The sequence below is a fragment of the Bubalus kerabau genome, chromosome 1, assembly GCF_029407905.1.
Source record: "Bubalus kerabau isolate K-KA32 ecotype Philippines breed swamp buffalo chromosome 1, PCC_UOA_SB_1v2, whole genome shotgun sequence".
Taxonomy (NCBI): domain Eukaryota; kingdom Metazoa; phylum Chordata; class Mammalia; order Artiodactyla; family Bovidae; genus Bubalus; species Bubalus kerabau.
In genome coordinates, this window is record NC_073624.1 from 191,688,708 (window position 1) to 191,700,940 (window position 12,233).

General features: G+C 40.9%; 1 protein-coding gene across 9 annotated transcripts in view; it reads right to left on the reverse strand.

The window, feature by feature from the left end:
• Nucleotides 1-6,682: 6,682 nt before the first annotated feature.
• The window catches only part of CDC42SE2 (CDC42 small effector 2), a 118,392-nt gene continuing 112,841 nt past the window's right edge, over nucleotides 6,683-12,233 (reverse strand). For 7 of the 9 annotated variants that reach the window (XM_055548244.1, XM_055548204.1, XM_055548253.1 and 4 more), the window contains 2 exons: nucleotides 9,655-9,770; nucleotides 6,683-9,120 (listed from right to left, as the gene is read on the reverse strand). In XM_055548244.1, coding sequence (XP_055404219.1) covers nucleotides 9,672-9,770 — 99 coding nt within the window. In that variant the 3' untranslated portion in view covers nucleotides 6,683-9,120; nucleotides 9,655-9,671. Of the gene's footprint in view, nucleotides 9,204-9,654; nucleotides 9,771-12,233 lie in introns of all 9 variants that reach the window. The other 2 variants (XM_055548224.1, XM_055548235.1) reach the window with 2 other exon arrangements.

Sequence of the window (12,233 nt, forward strand, 5' to 3'; positions counted from 1 at the left end):
GAATGGTTTTTCCATAGACACATGTACGGTTTTTCTATAGACGTGCACCCTTAGGTCCCTGCCGTGTGCTAGGCGTGGTGAGGATGCTCTGAAAAAAGCCTCAGGCATCATCTTACTAGTGTCGTCTAGCAAACAAAGACCTGGGTGTGTAATGGCTTCTACAGCCAGGAACTCCTGCTGACGACAGGAGCGAGTCTCCTGAGGTGCCGGGCAGTTGCTGAGTAACTTGAGCTTCTGACATGGCCTCTCATAGGGTCTTTGGTTCTTGTGTCGGTCATGTTCCCATGAACCTTTTTAACAAGATCTCAATTGTGAAAGCACCATTGCTACTGGCATAACATGTTAAAGCAGAGATAAACTCTGTTTATCCCAAGTTTGCACTTACGAGGAATAGGGAAAAGGATGTCGGGTGATTGAGTGACTTTGCATTTCTCAGCTGTATGTCCAAGTCTATTCGGAGGTGGTTCTCATCACACTTGATTACAGTCTGTAAATGTCATACTTTTCTTAATGTTTCCCTCTCCTACTCTGCTGTTACTGTTTTAAATTTTTTTTAATTTATTTTTAATTGGAGGATAATTGTTTTACAGTGTTGTGTTGGTTTCAGCCATATGTGCATCAACCAGTGGGTACACATGTCCCCTCCCTCTTGAACCTCTCCTCCCATCCTAGCCCTCTGGGTCGTCACAGCACCAGGCTGAGCTCCCTGTGTTACACAGCAGCTTCCCGCTAGCTGTCTACTCTACAAATGATAATGTGTATGTTTCAATGCTCCTCTCAGTTCAGCTCCTTCCCCTGCTGTGTCCACAAGTCTGTTCTGTCTGTATTCCTGCCCTGCAAATAGGTTCATCAGTACCATTTTTCTAGATGACATATATATGTGTTAAATATCTGCTGTTGCTTTTGAACACCTAATCTGTTCTTTGACTTGCTAAGCATTTACCTACTGATATGCTTAGGTGAAAATTGTTACCAACCTGGGCCCTTGGACTCTATATAATTGGTAAGTGGCCAGAGAATTTCAGGCAAGGCTATATCAGCTCTCACGTTGTAACACAAGCAAGTCAAAGCAAGAAACATACCCTTGCCTGGCTCCCCAGGAGGAGCTGCTTGGGTCCTTAAATGGAGCAACACCAGGGCAGGTTCATGGACTGGAGAGCAGGCAGAACTTAGTGACCTGTCCCCCATTTGCTGCTGCCCTTGCTCAATGCTGTTACAGTTGCTCCAGCTACAGTTACTTTTAGTCACTTACAGTCTCTCTGTATCCTGTTGCTCAAGGAGATATCTGTCCAGGTGTACACACCCAGTAGAGGATCCTAGGTCCAACCAAGTCTCTCAGGATCACATCCTCATAGTTCATTCACACTGTTGGATGTGTCAGGACTTTGCTTAACACTGAATAACGCTTCCTTGTTTAGTACATACTGCACTTTTTCTATTCGGCTGTCCGTGAACACCTGTGGCACCTCTGTATCTTGGCTGTTGTATATAATGCTGCTATATTCTTGTGTACAAATGTCTGAGACTCTTTTCTTCTGAATACGTAACCAGAAGTAAGATCATATGGTGGTGTTTTCACGTTTTATCTGAGGACCCTCTGTAGTTTTCCATGGCATTTGCACCATTTTACATTCCCACCGCACAGGGTTCCAATTTCTCCATATCTTCACTAACACATTATTTTCTGGGTTTTTTAATTTTGTTTTTAACCAAAGCCATGTATCTTATTGAGTTGAGGTGATATCTCATTATGGTTTTGATATGCATTTCCCTCATGATTAGTGATGTTAAGCATCGTTTTATGTGCTTATTAGCCATTTGTTTATCTTTAAAGAAATGTCTATTCAGGGCCTTTAACCACTTTTTAGTTGTCTGTTTTTTGTTATTGACTTGTTGTTCTTTGTATATAATGGATATAATCCTTTGTCAGATATAAGCTCTGCAATGTTCTCCCATTCTGTAGGTTACCTTTTTATTCTCTTGATTGTATTTTTTTGATGTACAGAAGGTAATTTTGAAGTAGTCTGGTTTTTATTTACTTTTGTTGCCTGTGATTTGATGTCTTATCCAAAAATGTCATTGCAAATTCACTGTCATGAACCTTTTCTCTCATGTTTTCTTCTAAGAGTTTCATTGTTTTAGGTCTTATGTTAATGTGTTTGATCCAATTTTTGTATATCGTGTAATAGTCTACTCTTGTGTCCTCCCCAAAATTGGTATCTTGAAACCCTAATGCCCTATGCGATGGTATTAGTAGGTCAGCCTTTGGGAATTGTTTCCATCATGGGGACTTTGCCCTGAATGGAATTGTCGCTCTCAGAGGCTCCAGAGAAATCCCTTGCCTCTTTCACGCTGTGAAGACACAGCAAGAGGGCACCTGGCTCAGGAACCATGCTGGCACCTTGATCTTTGACTTCCCAGCATCCAGAACGGTAAGAAATAAATTTCTGTTGTTTATATACGATATCTAGTCTGTGGTATTTTGTTGTAGTAGCCTGAACAGATTGACACGGTTCACCTTTATTCTGTGTGTGCATATCCAGTCTCCCCAGCACCATCTGTTGAGAAGACTGGCCTTAACATCCTTGTTGAAAGTCATTGAACCAGACACAGGAAGTTTATTTCTGGGCTTCCTGTTCTAGTGGTCTATCTATATCTCTTTATGATAGTACTACATTGTGGTAATTACTGTAGATTTATAGAAGTTTTGAAGTATGATACCTCCAAGTTTGTTCTTTTTGAAGATTATTTTGGCTCTCTCAGGGGTCCCTTGAGATCCCACATGACTATAAGGATGGATTTTTATAGAGTACATGAACACAGGATGTCTTTTCATTTATTCATGTCTTGACTTTCTTTCACTAATGGTTTGTAGTTTTCAACATACAAGTCTTTTGCCTCCTTCAATTCAGTTCAGTCACATCCAACTCTTTGCGACCCCATGGACTGCACATGCCGGGCCTCCCTGTCCATCACCAACTCCTGGAGTTTACCCAAACTCACGTCCATTGGGTCAGTGATAACATCCAATCATCTCATCCTCTGTTGTTCCCTTCTCCTCCCACCTTCAATCTTTCCCAGCTCAGCATCAGGGTCTTTTCAAATGAGTCAACTCTTTGGCCACCTCATGCAAAGTATTGGAATTTCAGCTTTAGCATCAGTCCTTCCAATGAACACCCAGGACTGGTCTCCCTCAGGATGGACTGGTTGGATCTGCTTGCAGTCCAAGGGACTCTCAAGAGTCTTCTCCAACACCACAGTTCAAAAGCATCAATTCTTCAGTGCTCAGCTTTCTTTATAGTCCAACTCGCACATCCATGCATGACTATTGGAAAAACCATAGCTTTAACTAGACGGACCTTTGTTGGCAAAGTAATATGTCTGCTTTTTGATATGCTGTCTAGGTTGGTCATAACTTTTCTTCCAAGGAGTAGGCATCTTTTAATTTCATGGCTGCAGTCACCATCTGCAGTGATTTTGGAGCCCCCCAAAATAAATTCTACCACTGTTTCCCCATCTATTTCCCATGAAGTGATGGGACCAGATGCCATGAACTTCGTTTTCTGAATGTTGAGCTTTAAGCCAACTTTTTCACTCTCCTCTTTCACTTTCCTCAAGAGGCTCTTAGTTCCTCTTCACTGTCTGCCACAAGGGTGGTGTCATCTGTGTATCTGAGGTTATTGATATTTCTCCAGGCAATCTTGATTCCAGCCTGTGCTTCCAACTCTGCATGTAAGTTAAATAAGCAGGGTGACAATATACAGCCTTGACGTACTCCTTTTCCTATTTGGAACCAGTTTGTTGTTTCATGTCCAGTTCCAACTGTTGCTTCCTGACCTGCATACAGATTTCTCAAGCGGCAGGTTAGGTGGTCTGGTATTCCATCTCTTTCAGAATTTTCCACAGTTCATTGTGATCCACACAGTCAAAGGCTTTGGCATAGTCCAAAAAGGAGAAATACATGTTTTTCTGGCATTCTCTTGCTTTTTCGATGATCCAGTGGATGTTGGCAATTTGATCTGTGGTTCTTCTGCCTTTTCTAAAACCAGCTTGAACATCAGGAAGTTCACGGTTCACATATTGCTGAAGCCAGGCTTGGAGAATTTTGAGTATTACTTTACTAGCGTGTGAGATGAGTGCAACTATGCAGTAGTTTGAGCATTCTTTGGCATTGCCTTTCTTTGGGATTGGAATGAAAACTGACCTTTTCAAGTCCCATGGCCACTGCTGAGTTTTCCAAAATTGCTGGCACATTGAGTACAGCACTTTCACAGCATCATCTTTCAGGATTTGAAATAGCTCAACTGGAATTCCATCCCCTCCACTAGCTTTGCCTCCTTGGTTAAATTTATTCCTTAGTATACAAAAACAATTTGTGTGTTGACTCTGTATCCTGTCACTTTATTTGTTCTAACAAGTGTGTGTGTGTGTGTGTGATCTGTTAGAACTTTCTACGTATCAGATTATGTGTGTGAAGTCAGATCTGATAACATTGCCTTTTCTTGTCTGTTCTGGCTAGGACTTCTAGTATTTTGTTCAAAGTGGTGAAAGCAGACATCGATTTCTTGGTTCCTGATCTCCTCAGTCTTTCATCATTGAAAATGAATGGTATCACACTTGTGGCCTTTTCACGGATGATCTTCATTTTGTTTAGTTTCCTTCTAGTCCTAGTTTGTTGACTGTTTACTGTTGAAAGGGTCTTGAGGATTGTCACAGAGATGACCACATGGGGTTCCCCCCATCTCTCTGCAAACATGGTGTATTACAGAGACTGACTTTTCTTCTGTTGAGCTATTTATGCTTTTCTGGAATAAATCTCACTTGGTCATCCTTTATCATTGTTTCAATGTGCTGGTGAATTCTGTTTGCTATTTTCTTGAGGATTTTTGCACTTATTTCTTCTCTTGCTGCTCTTAAGAGTCTGTCTTTGACTTTTGATAGTTTGATTAAATCTTTGGATGTATCCTACTTTGAGTTTTTTAACCTCTTGTTTTTGTATTCCCGTTTTGCTATGATCTGAATGTTAGCGTGCCCCCTCCCTGGAGCTCACATTGAAGTTCTCGAGGTATGGCCTTTGGGAGTGCTTAAGTCATAAGGGTGTATCTCTCAAGAATGGGATTAGTGCCTGGCAGAGGGCCCTCACTGCACTGGCACCCTGATCTCGGACTTGGAAGCCTAACTTGGTTTCTAAGCCACCCAAATCTACGGTATTTTATTATAAGATCCCTAACAAAAATTTGTTTCACTATTATTTCTGAAAAGTAAAATTGTTAATGTTTTCTGACACTGCCTTAACACACTGCATCCAACAGAGTGGTCCTTGCGCCTCCCTCAGAGGTGGGTGGGCCCGGGTAAAGGTAAAAGGCGTTGGAAAGGCACACAGATTTTTAAAAGCTGGTTGTGTTTAGATGGCTCTAGTAGCAACTTTAAGAAAAAGGTAACCAGGTGACGGTTTAAAGATCTTTCTAAAACAGCATCTTAGTTTCTGCTCCTGTAAAGGCGTAAAAACTGGTGCCTAGGTGTTGTGTGTTCACTGGTCTTAAAGGTGGTGAACATAGGTGTAGTGAGCTGTTACAGCTCTAGTGAACTCTGGAGCTTGGATTTACAGAGGAGAAAATTCGGGGTTAGAATTGACATAGTTTTTATTCTCTTGCTCTTACCTTTCAGTGAGCCTAAAGTCCCAAATCAAACACTTGGATCTTGTGATCCTGAAGTAGTATCTTTTTTTTTTTTCTTTTGTACAAAGATCAGCTAAAAAACTAGTAAGATGAGGAGATTGAGGAGAGAAGGGTAGGGGCAAAAGCAACCCACAGGCTACTTGTAGCTGGTAAAAGCATCAACAACAAAACCCTCATCTCAGAAACATCCTCAAAGCTTAGGTGCTTAAATATTAATAGTCAGATTAAGTTCTCTTACTGGACCAGTCTGGATGGATACAGTAATTTAAAGGTAAAATTCAAACCGCTTTTTCACCAGTCTGCTAAAAGCATCTTTTGAAGCAGAAGGCATGTAAGAATTTTGCATATTCAAAATTTTAGCAAATTCCATTCTGACACTTTTTATAGATTTGTCCTACTTTTTGTGCACATGTTATGCATATGCTTTGAAAACATGCACTCCAAATAGAGCTCCTCATTAATATACCAGCATGAATTTCTTCAGATGCTTTCACTGTAACCCAGTTTCCCTTTAGAGTCCCTGGCCATGAGATGAGGAAAGAGTATTGAAACTTTTTGAGAAACCATTTCTGATACAGCACACCTAAGTGATCTGTTCCCAATCCCTGACCAACCACACATTAAAGATTCTCCGTTCTAAATCACAGTTTCCCGACTAGGGCACTGTGACAATAGGTCTCTTGTGGGGACTGCTATGCAGCAGTGCCCCTGAAGGGATACCCCGTCCTCAATTTCTGACATCAAAAAGTACTTCCAGACATTTTCAAAACTGCCCACACTTGCTGTGACAATGGAAATATTCTGTAACTCTCTAATATGATAGTGTGACTGGGCAATAGAATTCTTACCTTTACTATTAAGTCCTACATACATACTGTGAGGACAAAATCCTGAAGCATGAAAAACTGAGCTGGATACCTTTGTTTAGTAGTCATAACTCAAAAGTCACTTACAGCACCTTTTTAGCATTTCTTGTGTTTATCTCCTAGAAAGAAAATAACCAAGTCAGGATTGAAAAACATTTATTGAATCAAAATCAAATACTTTATTATCTACCAGCCAACACTGAACTTACTTTATTCAAGAATGAACATAATGTACAAAAAAAGTATGCTTATATTATAAAAATATGTCAATTTTATCTCCTGGGTGCTGAGCAGAAGTCATTTTAAACAAAATCAAGGCAAACTTGCTTTCTATAATAGAACTGCTATAATTTAATAACAAAAGTGAGAGCTAATATATACTCACAAAGTATCTTTAAAGGCCCACTGATAATGCTGCATCGGAAATGCTGAACCCAATCAGCATAGTTCACATTTCCACTCTATGCTCACTGGCACCACCTCACGCCTACATCACAGGAAAGCACCTCTTTTAAGAATGCATGTCATTAGTTAACAGTTGTTAGCACATGTTTCAGCAAAATATTAACAGTCAATTCTACTTAGCTTCAATTTTCAAATGAGACACATTGTTATCGGGAGCAAATGACATCCCAAGGTTTAAAAACCTACTTATCAATGGGGGAAAGTGGACTCCCTAAAAAAACTGTGTCCAAGGTTAGTATCTTCAAATTCTTGGTAATTTTCTTGAGTCATTATTGGCACCTTCCTTGGCATGTGTTCCTGCACACAGTGTGGCTACTTGTGCCTGCCAGAGGCAGCTGCAGAACAATTAGAGGCTGAAGAGTGCAGCCTTTGGCTTACCATGGAGACACGCTCCAGTGCTCACTGGAGAATTTGGTCCTTGGAGAATCAGGAAAGCAAGCGATCGAGAAAAAGAATAAAGTCAAATCATCAAGTAGGGAAAAGGGACCAGGGCTCCCTGTACTGTTCTAGGAGTTACACAATTATAAACTCTGTACTAAAGTCAAAATAGAAGTAGACTAGCATTATCACTGAGAGCACTAAAACACTCCACCGTATTTAGAGAGCACGCGCACTGCAGCGGCCCTGTCGGGACCCTGCCTGCCGACCAGAAGGACGCAGGTAGTCAAGCACAACCCAGCATGTAGTATCAACACAATTAATGACATTAAGTGAATTCAAGTTTAGAAGTTATTAAATTGCAAAATGCCTATTCTGACTGGTAAGCGCAAATGTTTTTTCTTGACAGATTCTCTTGAGATAGATTGACATCTACAGAGATCAAAACTGTAGAAATAAAGAACTGAATAATCTAGTGCCTGCTGTACAGGGTAACTTAAAAGAACTGGGGGAAGAAATCCTGCCATGTTTTACCTCTATAAACCCAGTATTTATTTACTTACCTATTTAATAAGAACTTGTGACTAAGGTGAAGAGAACAGATCTAGATCAATCTCTCTCTATGCAGTTACGTAATTCCTTACATAGGATTTTAAATTTCTAGTGGAAACCAAACCACTACCAGGTGTAGCACTACACCCTTAGGAGGAGCGTTTATAGAAATACAATTTGTGAGGAACACACACTTTGAAGCCCAAGCATTCTTGGCAATACCTTAAGTCACCACGCAGGTTGTTCTCACAGGCAACAACACAGCCAGATCAACCGCTGCTCCTGGCAACTTCCACTGTCCCACAATGTGAACATGGAGAGGCCAGGGACTCCAGAGTCCGTGCTTAGAAATAGAGGCTAAGAAACTCAACAAACTGCTACTGGAAGCCAACTGGATACCACAGTATTAAACATAAACAAGCAAAAACTGAGACCAAGCACACAAAGAAATGAACAAAGAACATGATGCTCAGAGTCAGACTGGATGAGGGTATTACCACACACTCAATAGATAAACACACTTGTTTACAATCCCAGGTCCTTGCTCGCAAATAAATAGATCGAACATTTACAACAGAATGAATGCCTTATGAATGCAAGCTTTTCTTTTATTATAATTCTAACTAAATAAAAGTCATACTTCTAAAATAAGCTCCAAGTTGCCTTTTTCTGTGAAACTGATGTGACTTGGTGCCACAGCTCACCTTTCTCTAATAGCAGCAGTATCATCCACCCATGGCAGCCAGGAACTCGCCATCTGGCGTCCTGTGGGGTCCCACACAAGCAACTTCATAAAGCATGCAGACACTACTCTGCTGCAGTTTCATATGAATAGAAATGATCATTGTGCTTACGGGTCGCATACGTTCCAAAATATACAAAAATGGTGACAAATTAACAAATAAAAGCAGGTCTTGGCTTACCAATAAAATCAGTAAGGCAGAGGGGTTGAAGGTGGAAAGAAAAATGTGGGGGAAGAATGCAAAACAGTGCTAGCATTCACAAAAAAAGATCATGCTAAAATCAGACCCATATTCATAAAAATCAAGAATTAAGCCACAATCCAAAGAACTCTGTCCATGAGTCCAAAGGCATGCATGCCAGCTGAAGGAAATGCAGGATTCTTCTGACGAGTGTCCTCGGAGCAGAACAGGAACGCGTCACCGGAGCAGTCGCAGCTTCTTTTGTAATTGGAAAGGAAAGGAAAGCAACCGTGACAAAAAAAAATTAACAGTTGGAACAAAATACAGAAATTCACAATGACCTATAAAACCAAAAGAAAAAGCCAAATTATTTTTAATACTTTAGGGGTTTCATGCTTCCATTTAGAAGTTGTCTTTTAAATTTGAAAATTTTCTTATGAACGATTTACCCATAATGGTGTTAAATATAAAATTACTTCACCACACATGGGGTTTCACACAATGTCAGTACTCAGTAACTTCATTCATGTTTAAAGAACACGTAAGAGAGATCTTGTCACTAGAATCTCAGTCAGAGGCTCCCCCAGAGCAAGACGTCTGAAAACATTTAAAGTTTCTCAAAAGGAAAACAACAATCTGAAACTAATACCCAAATGCTGTAACTGACTATGAACAGACCATTTTTGCCCTTTCCAGTAAGTTCACAATTTTTTTTTTAATAAGACTTTTTTTTTTGAACTGGAGTCTGAACTAAGCCTCTGGTCAGTGGTCACGGGGCTCTGAGGTACTCACTGAGGAGAAGTCCGGGGCTATCCAGCCTTTGTGTCCACCAGCTGCATCTGCACGTTGGCGGCCATGCCACCCCCGTAGCCTCCCTTGGACTGCATCTGGTTCTGAATGGAGCTGACCTGAGACAAGAAAGGAAAAGAACGGGTCAGGAACTAGCGCCACTGCAACCAATCAATCAACGGTTTGGCTGGGCTGCTTTTCCCAGGGTACTTTTTATAGGAAAAAAAAAAATTATATATATATATATCTTTTTATAGACTTAGAAAATGTTTTCAATATATGGGGAGTGGTAAGCTGGTGGTTGAACAATTCTTTTTTTTCTTTTTTGGCCAAAACACCCCCTACTCCACTTCCCTATTACAAAAAAAAAGTTTTGTAGTTCACAACGTACTTGGCTACATTTCAAAACCAGTCAAAAGGATAAAGATGAATTCAACTTTGTTCCTCAACCACCTTAATTTACAACCACCTCACATATTCAATCACCTCAATTTCTTGGATTAGAATCAGATACAAAAATAAAGTAGGAAACTGAACCAAAGATAAATTTTAAAAGTCCATGTGGTAAAATTTACATAATAGTAGTATTCTTATTCTAAAAATAACTTCAGTCATGTCCTACTCTCTGCAATGCTATGGACTTTGGCCTGCCAGGCTCCCGTCCATGGGATTCTACGAATACTGGCGTGGCTTGCCATGCCCTCCTCCAGGGAAATTTCCCGACCCAGGAATCGAACCTGCATCTCTCAGGAATCTCCTGCATTGGCATGTGGGTTCTTTACTACTAGTGCCACCTGGGAAGCCCTAATATAGTCTTAGTAGAATTAATAAAATGAAAAAGTATAAGAATTCAAATGAGGATTCAAAGACTTGGAATATTCAAAGGAAGCTTAGCCAGAGGCCACACCCCAAGAGCCAAGTCTGCATATTGAGGAACTGAGTAGTATACCCTTTTCTCCTCTGAGCCCAGGGGAGTCATTCTCTCCAGCTTCTATCACATGATTAGAGCCCCTGAACTTTATTTGACTCATCCTCTGCTGAGCCTATGATGTCTCCTTAAACACACTGGGGGATTTTTGCAGAAACCTGTGGCCAGCAATTGGTTACGTAAGAGAAGACTGAAACATCTCTAGTCAATGACTTAATACTCCCTCAGAATAGGCTGCTCTCAGGTTTACAGAATCACTTCAAAATATGACATCATGTAACCCTCACAATAGTGCCAGGAGGAAGCAGTTAAGAGTGAACCTGTGAAAGCCTAGGCATTTACCCTCATCCCTGATAAAGGCAGAACCCCAGGCCTGCACCCTCCCTTCACCTGTGACCGTGCTGTGTACCCTCCAGGACACAGCCCTTGACACAGCCCTGCCCACCAGAGGGACAAGCCCCTGCTCCACCCACCAGGCGGAAAGCACCGGTCTCGCCACCAGGAGGCTTCCACAAGCCTCAGGACCACTTGGGGAAGATGCTACAAGCAAGAGGAACTATGATCCTGCAGCCAGCATAAAGGAGTCCATAAACAGACAAAATGAGATGGCAGAGAAATGTTTCGGATGAAGGAACAAGATAAAAACTCACAAGAAACAGCTAAATGAAGAGACAGCTACAAAAAAAAAAAAAAGAATTTAGAGTAATGATGGTAAAAATGGTCCAAGATCTTGGAAAAAGAATGAGGCACAGATTGAGAACTTACAAGAGATGTTTAACAAAGAGCTACAAGATGTAAAGAACAAAGAGATACAAAGAATACAATACCTGGAATGAAAAATACACTAGAAGGAATCAAGGCAGGATAAATGAGGCATGAAAAATGAATAGCTGGAAACAATGGTAAGAATCACTGTTAAGGGACAGACCGAAGAGAAAACAATGGAAGGAAACAAGGCAGTCTCAGACACACCAACACGTACACTATAGGGGTGCTAGAAGGAGAAGACAGAAATGGCCCGAGAAAACATCTGAGGAGGTTATAGCTGAAAACTTCCCTAACGTGAGAAAGGGAACACAAGTCTAGGATGTGCAGAGTAGCTCACAGGAGATGAACTCAAGGAGGGACACACTGAGACACATGATCAAATGACAAGAGAGAAAATCAACACAGTAAGGAAGGGCAACACATGATATACAAGGAAATCCCTAGAAATTCATAAATGTATCCGCTGATTCTTCAGTATCAACTCAGCAGACCAGAAGGGAGTAGCATTATATATTCCAAGTAATGAAAGACAGAGATGGAAAATCTCTATACAGTCAGCAAAAACAAGACCGGGAGCTGACTGTGGCTCAGATCATGAACTCCTGATCACAAAATTCATGCATAAATTAAAGAAAGTAGGGAAAACCACTAGGCCATTCAGGTATGACCTAAATCAAATCCCTTAGATTATACAGTGGAAGTGACAAATAGATCTGACTGACCGAGTGCCTGAAGAACTGTGGATGGGGGTTCGTAGCCCCGTACAGGAGGCAGCCATGATCAAAACCATCCCCAAGAAAAAGAAAGCCAGCCAGGCAAAGTGGTTGCCTAAGGAGACCTTAGACCCAATCATGAGTATGAAAATGCAACAATGATTAGAAAATGT